The sequence below is a fragment of the Cyprinodon tularosa genome, unplaced genomic scaffold (genome assembly GCF_016077235.1).
Source record: "Cyprinodon tularosa strain WSP-4 unplaced genomic scaffold, ASM1607723v1 ctg1275, whole genome shotgun sequence".
NCBI classification, from domain to species: Eukaryota; Metazoa; Chordata; class Actinopteri; order Cyprinodontiformes; family Cyprinodontidae; genus Cyprinodon; species Cyprinodon tularosa.
The window spans coordinates 16,332-35,359 of record NW_024038087.1 but is presented as its reverse complement, the minus strand read 5'-3'; the positions used below and the strand labels follow the sequence as shown (position 1 = coordinate 35,359).

Below are 19,028 nucleotides of genomic sequence, written 5' to 3'. Positions count from 1 at the left end.
GATTTCTCATCTCAATCAAAATATTTATTTTACACTGAGAGGCTTAAAGGTTTAATCAAATCCAGTCACAACAACTACCAAGTGTGAATCTGACAACTTCAAAGAAACTTCTTATCGCAGGTATAGATGAAGAGATGCTGAGTTTGGAAGGAGAGAACAAACTAATGTTGTATGATCCTATTTATCCCCATTACCAAGATCCACAACGAAGATAAAATGTTTGGGCAGAAACATGTATGATTGATGCTGATGGTGAGTTTAATTATGTCATATTAAATTAATGGTATATTTAATACTATATTTCCATACACCACATAAAAGACACATGTTTTTTTGTCTGAAATTAAATCAGATCAAACTTATCTTGTTTAAGGCCAGTTATAATTACGAAAATCATTTCTATTTGCTAAATCCCAGAAAACTTAATAAGAATTTTATTAGAGAATTTTTTGTCACTTTCCTGATATTCTTAAGTGTACATTGTTTTGGTCAGTATCTGGGATAATTGCATTTAAACTTTATGATTTGGGTCAAACCTGCATGTTTTCCTTCCTTATCGGAAGTCCTGATTCATACCTCCAGACAGAACTGGTGGAGCTTAGTCTGGTTGGATTGACGTTTCGTTCTTACCTGCATTTTTTAGATCTCCCCACAACTTCTCCATAAAATAAAGGTTAGGGCTTTGTGATGCCATGCCAAAGCATTGCCTTTGTTGTTCCAATGCTTCCATATAACCCCTCTGGCTGTGTGCTTAAGAACATTGGATATTTGAAGGACCCACTGAGACTGAGCTTTAACTTCCAGATGTATTTAGATGATGCTTAAATGTTTCTTCCTAATGTTCCTTCCTCATGATCCATTTATTCTAGAAAGTTGACCAGTTCCCCTTCTGCAGAAAAACAGCCCCATGACACAATACTGCCACCCATACTTCACAGTTGGAATAGTACAAGCATTGCTGCTATTTTCTCCAGATGTAGCAATACTAATTATGGTCAAACATTTCTACTGTAGTTTCATCAGACCATAGGTCCCTGTTAACATATGCAAATTTTGACTGACCAAATGTATGAACACTTTTCAATTCAACGAAAGTGTTATTTAACCATTCAAAAAGGTAAAGTTTACTGGAAATTTTTCCCAAACTTCCACAGATAAGCTTGAAGCATTCTGCCACACTAACCTTTGAAAAGATGAAGAATGACTTTCTGTCTGACGATGTCCCCTTTCCTGTAGATTGTGCAGATATAAACTCCTGTATCTCTCTCTGTGGGGTATCTGAGGGTCAAACTGAGGTCTCCTCTTTTAACTTTATCTTTACTCATTTCTGTACGATCACAGAATAATTTATCTATATCTTTAACTTTGTTGCTGTCATTGCCATACACATAGGCGATCATGAATTCTGGTTCAGAGCGGGTCCACTCCACAGTGTCTTCCTCCTCCAGATAAGCTGTTGTTTTACAGGGCAGAATGGCAAACTCCACTCCCTCTTCCACCTTTACCTCCACCTGTTGAACTGAAAAGGAAAAAGTCAATTTTACATGTATATATATTGCATACTGGTAGTTCCAAAGACTATGACAAGTGTTACCAATAGGCTGTAATAATATTTGAATTCGTATTATCAGGGTACACGGTAAAATTGATAAGGATTGTTTCGGTACAAAAGGCTTATTAATTTGTCTATGGTGTGACTTTTGTGAAAAAATACTTTTCCATTTCCATTTATTGTTTATTTGAAAGGACACAGTGTACATTAATAAACATTAAAACAATGTAAATATACCCGAGTTAGCTAAGGAGTGCTAATTTTCATCGGTAGTCCCCCAGCCAGATATTAAAAAGGCAACCTTAAAAATAAACACAAGTATAAAATCACAAGATTAAATTACAATACCAATTACATAAAAACATTATGGTTAAGAAGTAAAATGTATGTAAAATTATTAAAAATTTATTGTAAAATTATTTGAATACACACTAAAAACCTTAGTGCCCACAAATTTGGCTCTCTACAAGCCATTTTTTTTGCATTCTTTTTAAATGAAGAGAATGACAAAGAGTCTCTGATGGTTTCTGGCACTGTGTTCCATTGCTGAGATGCTCTTACGGAGAAGACAGCCTGACCAAAGGCTGTTTTTCTCTGGGGGATGATGCAGTCTTCCCTCACTGCCCCTCTGGTTACCCTGACCTCACTGGATCTGAACTGTACAAAGTCACATAGTGGAGGTGGTGCTAAACCATGTCTGATTTTATAAATTAAACAGATGTTTTTCAACTTGATAAGATTGTTCCAGGTAAGTAACTGATATTTCCTCCGAATACTACAATGGTGGTAGTGGTAAGGTTTTTTTATCCAGTATTTTTAATGCTTGTTTATATAATGTTTCTAATGGTTTTATTGTAGTAGAGTGAGTATTGGACCAACTTATTATACAATATGTTATATGGGATAAAATCATGGAGAAAAAATATGATTTAGCAGCTTCAGTTGAAAGAAAATCTCTAATGAATCTGAAGTTTGCTAAACTAAACTTAATCCTATTATGAACCTTTTGGATATGAGTTTTGAAATTGAGATGCGAATCTATATGTAATACCTAAATATTTATATTCAGTGACGACCTGTAATCTTTCTCCAGATATTAAAATTTCCGGTTCTATATTTATGAGGTTGTTTTTTGAAAAAAACATGGTAACTGTTTTAGATATGTTCAGATGCAGACAGGATTGCTCAAGCCAGGTTGAGATCAGTGACATGGCCTCAGTTAGTTTTGCAGCAACTTTCTCTGTGGATTTTCCATAAGCCAAGATAGCTGTGTCGTCTGCATACATCAAAGTGTCACAGTTCTTGCACACAGATGGTAAATCATTAATATATAGACTGAAAAGAATTGGTCCTACAATTGATCCCTGTGGAACACCAGTTGATAATAGTAAGGGGGTGGAATTGTATTGGTCAATTCTTACACTTTGAGAACGAGATGAAAGGTATGAACTAATGAGGCTAATGAATTTGGAGGAAAAATTAAATGCACTGAGTTTGTACAGTAAAATGGAATGATTAACTGTATCAAAAGCTTTAAGAAGGTCTAAAAAAATTGCTCCCACTATCCTTCCTTTGTCCATATTGGATTTAACCTTTTCCAGAAAATAACTTGTTGCCGTCTCTGTAGAATGATTAACCCTAAATCCAAACTGCATTGAGTGTAAAGGAAAGGAACTGCAATTAAGATGATTAATGATTTGTTTAGCAACCAGTTTTTCAAAAACTTTAGATACTGTTGGCAAAATGCTAATAGGTCGATAATTAGATGTCAGAAGAGAGTTACCACCTTTCATTTCATTTCATTTCATTTCATTTATTTTGAAACATGACATGATTTTACAATGTTTGCATAGAATGCTACCTAAACATACAGCATGTTTCAAAAAGGAGCAGGATGAAGCATAAGCTTATTAAACCCTACCCCTCAGTTACATAAGTCATGGTGGTAAAGGACGATTACAGTAAGACAAACAGTATAACTTTTTGTGCATTATTCTTTTTTGTATTCATCAAAAATACTTTTCTTATATTGTTTTTTGAATTGCTGGATGCTTTTACAATGTTTAATGTTTTCAGGCAAGCTGTTCCAGAGCTTCACTCCACTAACTGATAAACTGAAGGTTCTTTTTGTTGTTCGAACACACTTAGTTTTGAAATGTAATTTTCCTCTTAGATTATATTTTCCATCTCTATCTGTAAACAATTTTTGTATGTGTGCAGGAAGTAATTTATTTCTTGCTTTATAAAGAATTTGAGCAGTTTTGAAATCGATCAGGTCTACAAATTTAAGAACTCTTGAATCTAGGAATAAGCAGTGAGTGTGATCTCTATAATGTTTATTATTCGTTACTCGTATTGCTTTCTTCTGCATAATAATCAGTGGTTGAATGTTTGTTTTGTAAGTGTGGCCCCACACTTCAACACAATAGGTTAAATATGGGAATGACGCTAGCAAATTTCCATGGCTCAGGAAGTTTTTAGGAATGGACGTCTACAGCCATCTCACAATATCTATATTGGCACCTGAATTTAAGGAACAAATATATTTCTCTAAAAACTGAAAAATGTGCACAATTATTACGCAAGTTTTAGTTTTGAGGATTTATTTTGTTGTTGAACAACTGCAGAACTCTTGGTCCAAAATGTTAATAACCTCTCAAACCTGAATATTCAAGAAAGTAAATGTGAGATTTTTGCTTGAAAAGGATCTATGTCTGTTTGATTATTTGCTACTGTCTTGTTTAATATAATCAGTTAAAATAAGAATATTAAACATACAACTCAAAAAATTTCTGGCATTTAGAAAATAAATCACTGACCAATAAAGCCTTTCCTTCTTTTCCTTAACACTTATGTTTGCATTTCATGGAGGCTGGTCAGTTTCTTGAGTCTTCAGATATGTCTTGGCCCAGCCTTGACGTTTCTTAAGTATCTTCTCCAACAGTGGTCAGGTTTTGGTCTTCTTTAGCTTGGTCAATTCTATTCAGTTTATTTCTATAGCTCCAATTCACATCATGTCATCTCAGGTCACTTTCCAGTTCACCAGATCCTCCAGTCAGATTGATTCAAAGTTTTCTATTTAAGGAAAACCAGCTGATTGCATCGACTCATTGACTCTTCAGCAATCCCTCACACTAAGCATGCTTGTAGCGACAGTGGAGAGGAAAAACTCCCTTTGAACAGGAAGAAACCTCCAGCAGAACCAGGCTCAGTGTGAGCGGCCATCTGCTGAGGCCCACTGGGGTTCAAGGAGACAGAAGCAGAGATACAAATACCAGGTCCACAGGCGGCCCCGTCCAGGAAACATACAGCCAGGAAGACGAGCTTTGAGCCAGCTCCCATGTCAGAGGATGAAGAGAGCACATCCAGTTAGTCACAGTCAGAAATTAATCCCATGCTCTCTAATAACTCTACCAACTGAGAGCATATATAAAGTAAAGAGAATTGGTCCTAGCACTGATCCCTGTGGTAATCCACAGGTAACCTTTGAGCATGAGGAAGATCTGTCATTAACATGAACAAACTGAATTTGATCAGATAGATCAGATTTAAACCGGTCTAGTGCTGTTCCTTTAATTCCAACAAAATATTCAAGTCTTTCTAAAAGAATATTATGGTCAACTGGATCAAATGCAGCACTGAGATCCAACAGGACGAGCACAGATACAAGTCCATTATCTGAGGCCATGAGAATATCATTAGTGACTTTCACCAGAGCTGTTTCAGTGCTATGATGAGCTCTAAAGCCAGACTGAAACTCTTCAAAAAGTTCATTATGGTGGAAGTGATCGCAAACTTGTTTGGCAACTATTTTCTCAAGAATTTTGGACAAGAAAGGAAGATTGGATATAGGTCTATAATTGACCAAGTCATCTGGGTCAAGAGACGGTTTCTTAAGCAGAGGTTTGATTCCAGCAACCTTAAAAGCTTTAGGTACATATCCATGTAACAGAGATAGATTAATCACATCTAAAATGGAGGAGCGGATCAAAGGGAATACCTCCTTAAATAACCTGGTTGGAACTGGATCTAACATACAAGTTGAAGGCTTAGATGAAGACAATAGTTTTGCTAATTCTGAAAGTTCAACTGGATCAAAGCAGTCTAAACCCGGTTCAGATTCCATGACTACCTCAGATACAATCACGGATAGAGGAGTGCTAATGATCTTATTTTTAATAAGATCAATCTTATTTATAAAGAATCCCATAAAATCATTGCTGCTAAGAGCAGGTGGAATGGACGGTTCAACAGAGCTATGGCTCTGGGTGAGTTTGGCAACTGGATTAAAAAGAAATCTAGGATTATTCTTATTCTCCTCTATTGATGAGGAGAAATATGCTGCTCTTGCTTTACAAAGGGTCCTCTTATACAGCAGTAAACCATTTTTCCAGACTAGGAAGGACTCCCGCAGGCCTGTGGAGCGATATTTTCTCTCCAGTTTCCTAGCATTTTGCTTCAAAGTACGCAGCTCTGCATTAAACCAAGGAGCAAGCTTTCTATTTTTAACGGTTTTCATTTTCAAAGGAGCTGCGTTGTCTAAGGCAGAACGCAGAGAACTAGTAACCCCATCAACAAAATCATCAACCTGTGAAGGGAAATAAGCTATGCTTTTGCACTCTGCAGCACTGCTCAGCGACACAGAGGAGAGAGAAAGTGAAGCAGATTCTTTAAAATGTATAACTGCACTATCTGATAAAGATCTACAAAAATGTAACCTTCTTTGGGGGGAGGAGAACTCTGTTAAAGTAATCCTGAAGGTTATTAGAAAGTGGTCAGAGAGGACAGGGTTGTTCCGAAGTCTCCCTGCTATCAATAGTTGTTCACGGATGCCTGCGAGTGTAATGAACCGGATACGGAACCAAGATTCACCACAACAGGTCAGGGACCGGACAGGAACAGGTAGTTTGTCCAGTTGTAGATTCAGACATCCAGCTGATAAGCAGAGGGGATTTCAGCGGGTTTGTTAAGTTCCTGATCCAGATATGATCTCCAGTATCACAGGACGAAGAGGGGGCAGACAGGCTCATTAACTTTCAGACAGACTTGGGTCTTAGGCACGGGTAATAATTCTGGAATCCAGAGACAGACAGAGCTGGTCTCAGGCAGGCGGACAAATCCAAGAAGGGGAAAGGCAGGCTCAAAAATCAGAGGACAGAAAAGGAGCAAAAACAGGCAGGCAGGCAGGTTTTCAAAAACAAGGCTGGAAGGTTCTCACCGGAATTGGCTTGAAACGATCTGGCACTGGAGACTCATGAGGATGGAGCTTATATGCAGATGGAGACAGGTGAAACCAGTAGAGATGATTGCAATGGGGGTGGAGACTGAACCAGAGTCAGCTCCAGTGCCAGGATCATCACAGCAAGTTGGATAAATTATTCCGGATCTTAGACTATGGGAGCTGGTGTTCTTTTAAATGTTGGTGAGAGTGTGCAGGCAATACAATAATTGCATCATGCATATATGCGGATTAGAACTACGGTGATTGCGCAAACAACAAGAGAGAGCGGGGTGTGAGGAGGAGGTTGCTTGTGAAACCTGTGCAGCGTAACAATTCAAAGCGATGCTCTGTTCAACGAGCGTTCCAGGCAACTGGTTGTCAGAAAAATAAGCCAATAAGTTTTGGTTTACTCTCTGACAGTTACCTAGTTACCACTCAAAGCTGTGCATCCTGGGAAATAGGTTGAATCCTCCAGTATAAAACAAAAGTATAAGACTCATTTTACAGCAGAATATGCTAAAGTATATCCACGTCTAGTGAAGCTGAAGAACGGTAAAGTGTGTATATATGAGGGATGGTGCGGGTCGGTTGTCTATGGCTGGGGGGAAGTCGGGGCGGGTGGGGTGGGGGGGGGGCTTTCGATAAGGATCTCCCTGAGATTAGTTTTTGGAAATTGGGATGTCTGCATTTAGACTTTCACTCCCTGATGGTGGAAAGCTTCTGGAGTCTGATAGAGGAAAAGCTGCCATGCCGCTGGGCCCCCTTACCACCAGCAGCAGGTACGGTGGGAGAAGTGTCTTGCCAAAGGACACAACAATAGAAGCAGATGGAGCTTGGCTTGTCTGAAAGGAGTGTCCTGTCCTTTAATATAACCTATAATAGCTACAGGTAGCAGTTTTATTTTATTTTTACAACAAAGCATAAATCATCAAAGCATCATGCCATTGTGTGAAGCATTCACAGTACGGTGACCAGATGTCCCCCCGATTTCGGGGGACACTCCCCATTTTGGACCAACTGTCCCCGGCTAAAGCTTGTGGGGGTAAATGTTGTGTGTCGACTATTATTATGGTAGAAAGAGTGTGTGAGCATGTTAAGCACAGAAACGGATGAGGAGGTTCATCATCAGAACCGGTCGCAGCTGGCCTGTGTTATGGTGAGCATGTTAATCAGTTCATTTGAATTGAATCGGGCTGATCATTGTGATAAATGTGGGTTATGGTGTGTAGTTGGTTAATTAAAAAAGAGGCTTTGATGTGTTTATTTTACTAAAGATTAGAACCGGCAATGTTACATAAACCAAGTTAATCAACTAAAAGTCAGTCAGATCATTGGCTGCAGCTGCGGGAGGAAATAGACTCAGATAAAATGAACCAGAATGATTGAAAACTCATAAGGAGCTAATCTGGTTCAGTGGTTCTCCAGGATCAACTAGGGTTCATCTAAAGATGTATGTAGAAATGATTGGTGACCTTTAGTTTATATCTAAATAGTTATATGAAACTATCTAGTTATATCGAGATATTTAGTTATTGAAAGTAGAGTTATAAGTTGTTTTGCTGTTTTATGGTTGTGATATATGAGCATAGGCTTTCATGCTTAGGTCTCTTTTCTATCACTTAGTTTGGATAAATAAAAGTTCCTCATTATAAAGAATAAGAGGCAGTAAAAGGAAAACTGAATGAGAAAAGATCTGCATGATCTGAGAATAATGGAGGAAGAGATGACCATCTGTTTAATGTTTATTTATTAGGTTGTTTTACTTTTAGCTCCCAATATATTGGTGATTAGCCTATTTAGTATTTAATCAAGTGAGATAACAACAACATTAATAGTAATCACCATCATCATATTAATCTTGATATGTATGAAGGGATTATACTTATGTTACACCAAAATCTCCTCATAATTCTGTTATCTACAAACCCTAACCTCACTGGATTAATACCTCAACCTAAATAAGTCTATCTTGAGATACACGTAGCACCTGCTTGGGTCACAGTGTCTGACAAGTCACTGATTTTTTTGCTACACTTGAACAACTGAGGTCCGGTTAATGAAGCGGGTTTACCGAAAATCTTAAAACAGGGAAACTCTGATTTTTCCGTTTCACAAAGAGAGTTTCCTCATCCTCTGTTTCTGTCACTGTTGTAACATTCTCCCCGGAGCTAACCTGGTTGGTAGCAGATTTTCTTCAATAAAATCAGAGTGTCATGGTCTTGGCACTGGTGGCTTGATTGCTTATTCCACCCACCTGTTTAGCTCTGCCTGTTCTCATCATTTCTTATCCCTTCCACCTGGTTCCAGCTCCTATATATACTGTTTGGTTTCAAGCTTCCAGTGCCAGATTATTCTAGCTGTTCTAGTGAGAGTTACTCTCACTAGAACTAGAACTAAACTACTTTTCTGATTATTCTGATGGTGACCTGTTTCTGTCTTGTGGATCCCGAGTTTTGCTACGCCCCTGTCTGCTCATTTAGTCTGATCGGCTCTGGACTGTGTATTAGATGCAACTGGCTTACCGAACCTGGACTGTTTTCCTGACCACGGCTTGGACTCCCTCATCGGTACCTCATCGGCTCTCAGATCTCCTGGTAAACGAACTTGGTTCTGTTTCGACTTCGGCTTGGATCTCCCTTTCTGGCAACACCTGCTCCTCGGCGCCGTTTGGCTTCAGCGCCGCTCACCTCACTGCGCTTCGGGGGCCGCTCCCATCTGCGGCGGAGGACCGTCTCCTTCGTGGATTCCTCCCCTCCTTCTGGGATCGGACTGAACTTTGAACCAGGTCAGTGACTTTAGCGCTTAACTGCCACCAGCCATCCATTCTTAGTCACTGACCTGAGTTTCTGTTTCCACAGAGGATCCGTGAAGTCCGCCCCTGCTGACGCGCCGTTTTCACGCTGCTTACTAAATAAAGTCTGTTAAACTCTTCCAGCTCTGTCTGTCTGAATATTGGATCCAAGGTTTAGAGCCTCCTGACACAGAGTGTCCTCTGTCTCTGTTTGCCTTACCGCCAATCATGTTGTTTTATTTCCTGATTTAGTCCAATCTTTGGTCGTAGTTTTGTGAATAGAAAAAAAAATATCCTTCAATAAGTAGGTTAGACACATTAGGTTTAAAAACAAACATTGCATGTGCATGTTTAGGAGGATCTTATTAAAGAATGATCGGCACCTTTTCACAGAGCATTAAATATTTATAGGGAGAGGATTCTACAACTCAATTGCATGGGCACGAGATTTATTTGTTTTTGGTTTGTTTAGTATGAGCAACATGCAGATTATTTTACTTTTTATTTAGTTATTTGTACAGCACATGAAGAACTACTGAAATTATTTTCAGATAACACAAATACTTTGAATCAATTTGACTGGATGATCTGGTGAACTGTAAAGTGTTGTGAATTGGCGCGACTGAATTGAAAAGAAATAGATTAATTAATTCTGTTGGGGGAAAGGATTTACTTTAGGGTCTTGGTTAAGATTCACTCAGTGATAACAACCTAATGAGTCTACTGGCACAATCTGAGGTCAATCGATGGGACTGATAGCCGCTAATAACAACCATTTATTTTAATTAAATTCTATTCAGTTTATTTATATAGAATTCACAACACATGTCATCTCAAGGCACTTTACAGTTCAACCAGATCATCCAGTCAGATTGATACAAAGTTTTCTATCTAAGGAAAACCAGATGATTGCATCGACTCATTGACTCTTCAGCAATCCCTCACACTAAGCATGCTTGTAGTGACAGTGGAGAGGAAAAACTCCCTTTGAACAGGAAGAAATTTTATTGTGATGATAAAATCTGAAGCGCAACTGCAAACAGCCCCTTTACTGTGTAAAATAAGACCAAATCAATATGAGGAGGAACCATGAGATTGTTAGGAATCCAGTTTGTGTGGGTTGTGTTTTTTTGTTTGTTTTCCTCCACCACCAGGTGGCGCCTGGTTCTCGTTGGCTTTCTCACACACCTGCGGATGGTTTGCCTTATTACCTGAGGACTCTTAAGCTGCTGACTGCCAAAAACAAAACCTCAGTTTGCTGAGTCAAACTGAATTTTTGTCAACCTGAGTCTTAACCTTGTTGTTTTTGTTTTTGCCTCTCGGCAGGAAGTCATCCTGCTAACTCGATGTTTCGGACCTTCTGCCCCCTGAAAGGATTGTCTTAGTGTCAAACTGAGCTGAGGATTCAAACTGGTGGTTTGGATCTAATTTTCCCCCAAGGATTGTTTGGGCTTCTCTCTGAGCAGGGGATTAATCTCCACAAGGAACCGTTCAAGTACCGCAGGAAATCTAAGTGGTAGTCAGCTCCTCCGTTCCTCAAGGAAACACCTCAACCTGGGTAAACCCTGTCCGCCCTCCAACGAGCAAGTCTATTACTGGAACAACCCACAGCGACTGGATTTAAAGAAAGACGCCTTTTTCTGGAAACGGGAGTCCTGTTGCCTTTATTCCCTTTTCAAATCAAAGACACAAATTTCCCACTAATCCTGCACTAACCGCAGGATCTTCCCCTTCACTTTTCAGTCCCGGTTCGCCAGACTTCAGAGCAGCACTGGACTCTTCTCTACCAACTCACAATAAAGCTGTTAAACTTTCCCCTGGTCTCTCTGTTTGGTTTTCTACATGTGGGTCAGATCTTTGGATAGAATAATGACAGAGATGATGAACAGATTCTTCATCTTCACCTGCAGACAGAGTACTTCACCTAAATAGATACATTGATCTACTACCATTCAAGAAATAATCCTACAATATTATCGCGGTAACAACAGGCTATAGCAAGCCGTTTTGATCGGTACTAGTTTTGCTGAATTTGTATTCCTGATATCTGAAAAACCATTCTTTCTTTTTCTAAATGACCATTTCAAACAAAATGAAATTCTCAACATCTAGAATAAACAATCGGAAAGTCTAGAAATTAATTTCAGATATCCTTATTTCTTACATTACTGGTCAGCATTTCTATTATTTTGACTATGAAAAAATCTTTTTCAGATATCATAAACACACTTAAAATGTGTCCTACTAGCATAATTTTTTTTTTACTTTCTTAAATTTAGTTTCTGCTACAAAAATGTAATTTAGAAAATATATTATTATACATTATAAATATATTACAGCTAGGGTAGGAGTGTGATTTTGATCAGGAAGAATCTTACTTTAGTGATCTACAAATGGAAAAACAGAGAGGAGCACTTTTAATTAATGTAAAAACAGCCTGCTATAGCCCACTTCATATAAACTTTGAATTAACTTTGAATAAACTATAAATTAACTCGAGTAACAATCTTCTTCACCATCTTCCTGTCCTTTGCAGCTGTAGCACTGTTTCTTTATCTTTCAAATATGTTCTGCATTTTTGTTTTATTTTTTTGCCTTTCTACATTAAAATCTCTAGTTCCAGTGTGATGAAATAAGGTGATGTCATGGTCACTGGTCAAATCGGTGCTCAACTGATAATGATAATGAATGACTGATAACTTGTTGCACACAAGCTTAACTCTGAGTGGACCTACTTAGAGTTAATTGAACTAATTCATAACAGCCATTGTAAAACCAAACAAAGTTCCCGACTTTAGACTACATCAATTTAGAGTTGGGATTTAAATCGGAATTTCTTAAACCTGCTTCATTAAAAATGCAGTAGTTACACCTCTATTTATTTAAAAAGTATTGGAAAAGATTGTTTTCTCTCAGGTTAAACCTTATCTTGAGGAAAATTACCTGCTTGAAATATTACAGTTTGGGTTTAAGGCTTGTCGTAGTACTGAATCAGAATTGCTAAGAGTTTTTAATGATATTCTTTTAACCTATGACTCGGGTAGTGAATCACAGTTTAAGCAGATTTTAGTTCTGCTTGATCTAACGGCTGATTTTGACACTGTTGATCATCATATTCTGAATCTAAATCATATTCTAAATCAATCGGTAGGGATCCTGCACACCACTCTTAAAAAGTTCAGATCATATCTGACCAACTGATCTTTCTGTATTAAAATGGCAACGTCGAATAATCTAGCGCTTCTCTATCCTAAGGGGTCCCACAAGGCTCAATTTTAGGGCCCCTGCTCTTTTCCCTGTATTTGTTGCCATGCAGTTCCATTCTGAGATGGGATTGATTTCCAGTTCTATGCTGATGACTGTCAAATCTATTTGCCCCTAAAGCTGGGAGATAGTCTTTCAGTAAAGTCTTTATTGAACAGTTTGGATCCCTTTAAACCTAGCTGGCCCTGAACTTTTTTAATTTTACATTAAGAAATCTGAGGTTATAGTGTCTGGAAATGAGTCCACTATCATGGACCTAAGACCCCCAAACACATGTTTTAAATCAACCATCACAAACTTGGGTTTTAAGGTGGACAGTGATTTTAGATTGGGAAAGCAAATTAGAGCAATTGTCAGGTCTTGCTTTTATCAGTTAAGATGATTGGCAAAACTAAAACATTCTCTTCCAAGCTCAAAAAGGCTTTCCTTGACCCTGGCAAAGCTGTCAGCTGGCCTAGATAAGGTAATCAAATTTCTGAAACCAACCAGTATATTACTGCTTGCAGAGCTCCAGAAATAAAACAAAACATAGTTGTACTATGCCATCTCAATGGCCAGCAAACATAAAAAAATAGGGATTAATTTATCTAGCAGACAAATAGTGTAATATATAAGTCTATCAACAACTAAAAACAGTCTGAGAACAAACTGCAGATTTTTTTGAAGAACCTTACATATAAAGTGTCTTGAAAAGAACAAGACTGTGTCCAAGTAGGATAACTGTTTTGGATATATTTTCCCATGTTTTGTTGTGTGTTTGTAAATTATTAGGAGCACCCATGCATTATGGAACTTTCAATCAGTACCATAAGTTACTGACCTTTCACCTCCAGTTGAACATCTGTGATACTTCTTTCTTCTCTGCCATCACTGATGCTGCAGGTGTAGATCCCGCTGTCAGAGAGGTGAGGTTTTTTCAGACTGAGGCTGAAGACACCAGAGTCTAAAGCATCAGGTTTCATTGATGTTCGCCCACTGAAACGTTGATTCTGTCCACGAAGATCGTCTTCCTCTCTCCGCAGGTGGATAGTTGGTGGTTTAAGATCATGGCGTCTCCAGATCACTGTGGGGTTTACCTCAGGTAACAAACCTGAGTACTGGCATGGCAGGACAACTGAGTCTGCCCCCTCAAAAACATATTCTCCAAAGGCCAAAGAATATGAGGAGGCTTAAAGGAAGAAAAATAGGACATGTTTCAAAATATGGCAATTACCATAAATCAATTGGAGCATCAGTCATCAGCAAGAGGATTATGTGAGCATAAATGAGCCACCTCCCACTAGTTATTTAAAAATTAACACACACCCAGTAGGCGAGGGGCAAGAGTAGCAACAACCTTTAAGTCTGACTTAGTGATAGCTCCAAAGGCAGTTAATAATTTCAACTCTTTTGAACATTTAACCCTTAGTTTTTGTTTGCAAAGCCACAAAACCTCTTCTTTTTGTAACTTTGTATTACCCACCAGGTCCTTACTCTGAATTGTTTAGATGAGTTTTCAGAGTTCCTATTTGATTTGGTTTTGAATATTTACAGGGTCATCATAATCGGGGATTTTAACATCTATGCTGACATTGGTAGCTTAAGTGCAGCATTTAATGCTATCTTAGACACCACTGGCGTTGTTCAAAATGTGAACAGTCCCACACATTCCTGGAGAGGTGGCGAAACGTCTTCAAATCTTGGAAACCAAGTCCAGTGGATATTTTTTGAAGTTTTACGGAAGTCCCACACATTCTTATCTTCATACTTTGGACCTTGTGAAATATGGCATTGGATGTGAAGAAATTAAAGTATTTCTATCTTAGACTATCTTAGACTTGACTGGCATTTTTCTAGATGTATATAACCCATTCTCATCTTCAGACATTTGACTTTGTGGTGAAATGTGGCATTTATTGTGAATAAATAACAATATTTCCCCACAACGTTGTACCGTCTGACCCTTTTAAGTAACTTTAATAATTACTTTAACTGAGTTCTTCTTCCCTTTGCAGAGGGCAACCATTTATTTGATGTAATCCTCTTCATATACTGACGATTTAGTTGATGGGTAGTTCTCTATAGTTTGGATAGTTCTCTGTGTACTGTTTTAGACAACATAGCACGTTTGAAAACAAATAGTTTAAAAAAAGAAGTTTAGCTCCCTGGTTTAATACAGAGCGGTGTACTTTGAAACATAATATTATGAAACTGGAGAGACAGTGGCACTCTACCTCTTACTAGTCTGGAAAAACAGTTTACTACTATATTAAATGAACCTTTGTAAAACAAGAGTAGCATATTTTTCCTTATTATTAGAGGAGAATAAGATAATCCTAGAGCCATGTTGACATGTCCTGTCACTGTCATGGTTCTGTTAAGTTTTCTTTAGTGTATTCAGTTTTACTTTGCTCCATGTTTTCTAGTTTTATTGGTTTAAGTACTATTTTGTGTTTTCTGGATATATTTGAGTTCTTATGTTTTTTTGTGGCCCTTTGTTGCCCTTTTGTGTTGGTCTCCTTTTAGAATCCTTCTAGAATCCTCTCTTCACACCTGCTCCTAATCATCTCATTAGTACTGTCATTGTTCAGTCTCCCATATAAACTCTCCCTGTGCAGTTCTTCAGTGCTAGTTCCTCTTCTTTATCTGTCATTCCCTTCTCTTTCCTCGTACTTGTTTTTCCCTGATGTCTCCATGGTTCTGGTTTGTTTTACATTTTTATGTTGGATTTTTGGATTCCTGCCTGAGGTGCTTGTAAACATTCAATAAAATATTCAAGAACTAACCTCTGCCTCGATGCATTTGAGTTGTTAAAACCTCAACCAAACCCTGACAGAAGGAACCAGCCATTATGGACCCAGCAGAGCCCAGCCCAGATGGCCTGAGGCACTTCTTTCTCAATCTAGGGAATACTCTGGACTCGATAGCCACTCTCAGCCCGCGTTGGAAGAGGCTAAGTGCGGCTGGCCAACTAAAGCAGATTTTCCTCTCTAACTCCACACTCCTTTTTACCCCAGTTTCATCAGAACTATTCAAAGAGTTTGAGTGTAACCGTCAAGCTGCCTTTGCCCCACCCTTCAGTAGATCTACACCACCCAAACCATCACTCCATCACCTTCCGACTCTGCTATTGCCTCCATCAACACCAGCTGTTGCTTCTTCCAGGTGTAAGCACCTCCACCAGGGGAAGAAGGCCACCTCCTCTTCGGTTGGTCAGCCTGAGGCCTCCACTTCCCCTCTGGAGGGTCAGCCTGAAGCTGCCACTCCTATGGCTCAGCCTACTGCTAGCCTTATGGCACTTCCCAACCAGGTCAGTTTTCCCAGTGTTCTCAGTCTTCACTGCCATGATCAATTAGCTAGCCTCACAAAGAAGAAAACTCAAGTCAGGTCCAAGTATCACACCCCCTTCAGTCAGAGCCCCTCATTTTGGGAATCTCATTAGTGGGACTTATTTTATGGGGAAAAGGAGAACCTTTTCCCTTTACTGCTACCTCCATCAGCTCCCTGCCAGCCAGTAGATCCAGAGCCCATTAGCTGGCCAGATACCGAGCCAGAGCCCATTAGCGGGCCAGTCCCCTAGCCAGAACCCCCTAGCATGCCAGTCAATGAACTAGAGCCTATTAGTGGTCTAGAGCTGATTGGTGGGTCAGTCACTGAGCCAGAACCCATATGTTAACCAGTCCTTCCTTTTCCTCAGTTACCTTCCCCCAGTGTCCTAGCCACTTAGCCAGCTCCACCCATTGTCCTAGTTCCACCATCTGAACCTATTTCCATCTCAACTCAGGTAGAACCCTCTCTGGCCTCTCACCCGTCCTCCTGACACCCAGCCTCTCAGCAGGCCTCGAGAGCCCCAGTTGCTTGTAAACATTCAATTAAATCTTCAAGAACTCACCTCTGCCTCTCTGCGTCTGCATTTGACTCCTCAAAACCTCGACCAAACCCTGACATATCCATCACACCTGCTCTTAGCAGTAATTATTTTATAGGATTTTTTACAAATAAGATTGATTCTATTAACAATAAGTTCATTAGCACTCCTCTAACTATGATTGGTTTGTCACTGGAAGGTGGGGCAGCATCTGAGGTAGTCATGGAATCTGAACCGAGTTTAGACTGCTTTGATCCAGTTAAACTTTCTTGGTTGGCAAAACTATTGTCTTCATCTAAGCCTTCATCTTGGATGTTAGATCCAGTTCCAACCAGGTTATTTAAGGAGGTATTCCCTTTGATCTCCTCCTCCATTTTAGATGTGATTAATCTATCTCTGTTACAGGGATATGTACCAAAGGCCTTTAAAGCTGAAGTCTGTAAGTTTTTAAAAATCACTTTTTTGTCATATTGGCTAAAACTGTCCCTATGCCCAGACAGCAGTACATGTGATATGTAACCTGTGAAAAAAACTGCTTCAATTGGTCCCGCCTACTGCCTGTATTTCAATCTGAAAAGAATAATTCGGGACGAGTCAAAACAACCAATCACAGCCAGAGGAGCGCTGATGGAGTGTCAATCACAGCTCACACACGCTGAATCCCGCCCCCTCCCTCTCACCGCTGAACCTGCCGCTGCCGCCCGGCTGCTGCAGTCAGGAGGACGCGCGTGGAAGTCATGGCGGAGCGACAGCCACCAGTGAAAGAGAAACTGCCCTTACTGCCCCTACCGACAACTGCTTACACGGCAAACTTCGGTATAACCAGCATCTTATATCTAGCTGCTTGGAGGTGAGTGTTATCGCTCTTACCGGTTCACACTCCATGCCGCGTACGCTGCTTGGACGCTTCTGGTCGCATGCGGTAGCCGCGCAGATGCTGTGAGAGGGGTGGAGCTTGGAGGTGGGGCATGAGTGAAGCAGAGAGGGTGGGGGAGTGACGTGAAACCTGTTTTTCTTCAAATTTTCAGTCGAAGTCTGCTCTCTTCTCAATGTTACAGACTGCAGCTTTAAGGTTGCTGTAATTAAACCTTTACTTAAACCTCATTTTGAAGTAATCCTCACCTATTTTGCATATCGAAATGGAAAACCAAATAACTGAGGAACTGTAAGCCCAAATTACATACATCATTTGAAAGGTAAAATGTTCTAGTTTCTGAAAATCTAAATTAAAATAGTGTGAGTAAATCAAAGCCTAAGCTGCATCAGTTCAAACATTACTCAAAGTTTTTTTTTTTTTTTCAAAAATAATAGGTATTTTTAACAGCAGTAATAGAGACCTGTTTGACAATAGGCATGTCTCATTGTATTGCAGTGTTCATCATGTCAACCACAAACCCAGAAAATTTCAGACTTCTGGCTACAACAGTTCCAGAGCTGTGGGACTTTGGACAATTGGTGACACCAGCATTTCCAAATCTCTCCAAATTTGCCAAATTGTCCCAAATGCTTTTACTCAACCATTTGACCCTGAAGACTTTTGATGGCTACAAAACATTTATGAAGCAAGTATTTTCTACTTTTTTTTCAGAATCAGTGTATATTACAATATGTAACATTTATAACCCTACAATAACAAATCTAGGGTGACCAAACGTCCGTATTTCCCGGGACATATCCGTATTTCACGTCCGGTCCCGGGCGTCCCGGGTTTTTTTTAGAAAGTGAGGAAATGTCCTGATTTCACTGCGCACAACGCTCCGTGTGACGTAATCCCTGAGCCGCGTCAGTGCGGGCAGCCCTGTTCTTAATCAGTGGCTCTGTTCAAAAACCTGGGCTGCATCCTCCAAGGACGCAGTCTACCTAGACTGGATCCTTCGAAGTCCTTGAAAATGAGGAGGCCAGAAGAGTTTTGTCTGTAAATTCGAACAGGTCCTCCCTTCGGCGGGTTTTACCGGCATATGCTCTGTTGCTTAGCAACCGTGTAAGTTGACACACAAAGCAGGAAAAGAATGAAAACCGAGGTTTTCAAAACTGTTTGTTTATTTATTTATTAAAAAAAAAAAAGTTAAAGCGAACAAAGACTACACTCACAAGAATCCAGAGTGGAATAAAGGTTCCAACCACCGGGAGCAGGAACTAATCAAATCAAATATAATGATAGAAACCTTAGTCAGTTAAATAACCTGCTGCTGTCATTTTGCACATCTCTGATGTTGCTGCTATTTTCAAATATCCATTACTGTAAAAATGTCCATAGCTGCATATTGGTTATTTATTCTCCAGTTTTATATTGTTAAAACACTTTACAGTATTTTAATGTTTATATTTTAACTCTTCCCTATTATGTTATTCT

The 19,028-nt window shown here is 39.4% G+C and overlaps 1 protein-coding gene across 1 annotated transcript in view; it reads right to left on the bottom strand.

Moving 5' to 3' along the window:
• LOC119777814 (heat shock 70 kDa protein 12A-like) overlaps positions 1–19,028 on the bottom strand; it is an 87,154-nt gene that overhangs the window by 59,513 nt on the left and 8,613 nt on the right. Inside the window, exons 2-3 of the mRNA XM_038276809.1 lie at positions 13,649–13,996; positions 1,184–1,519 (exon numbers count right to left, since the gene is read on the bottom strand). Of these exons, the coding sequence (XP_038132737.1) occupies positions 1,184–1,519; positions 13,649–13,996 (684 nt within the window). The remainder of the gene's footprint in view (positions 1–1,183; positions 1,520–13,648; positions 13,997–19,028) is intronic.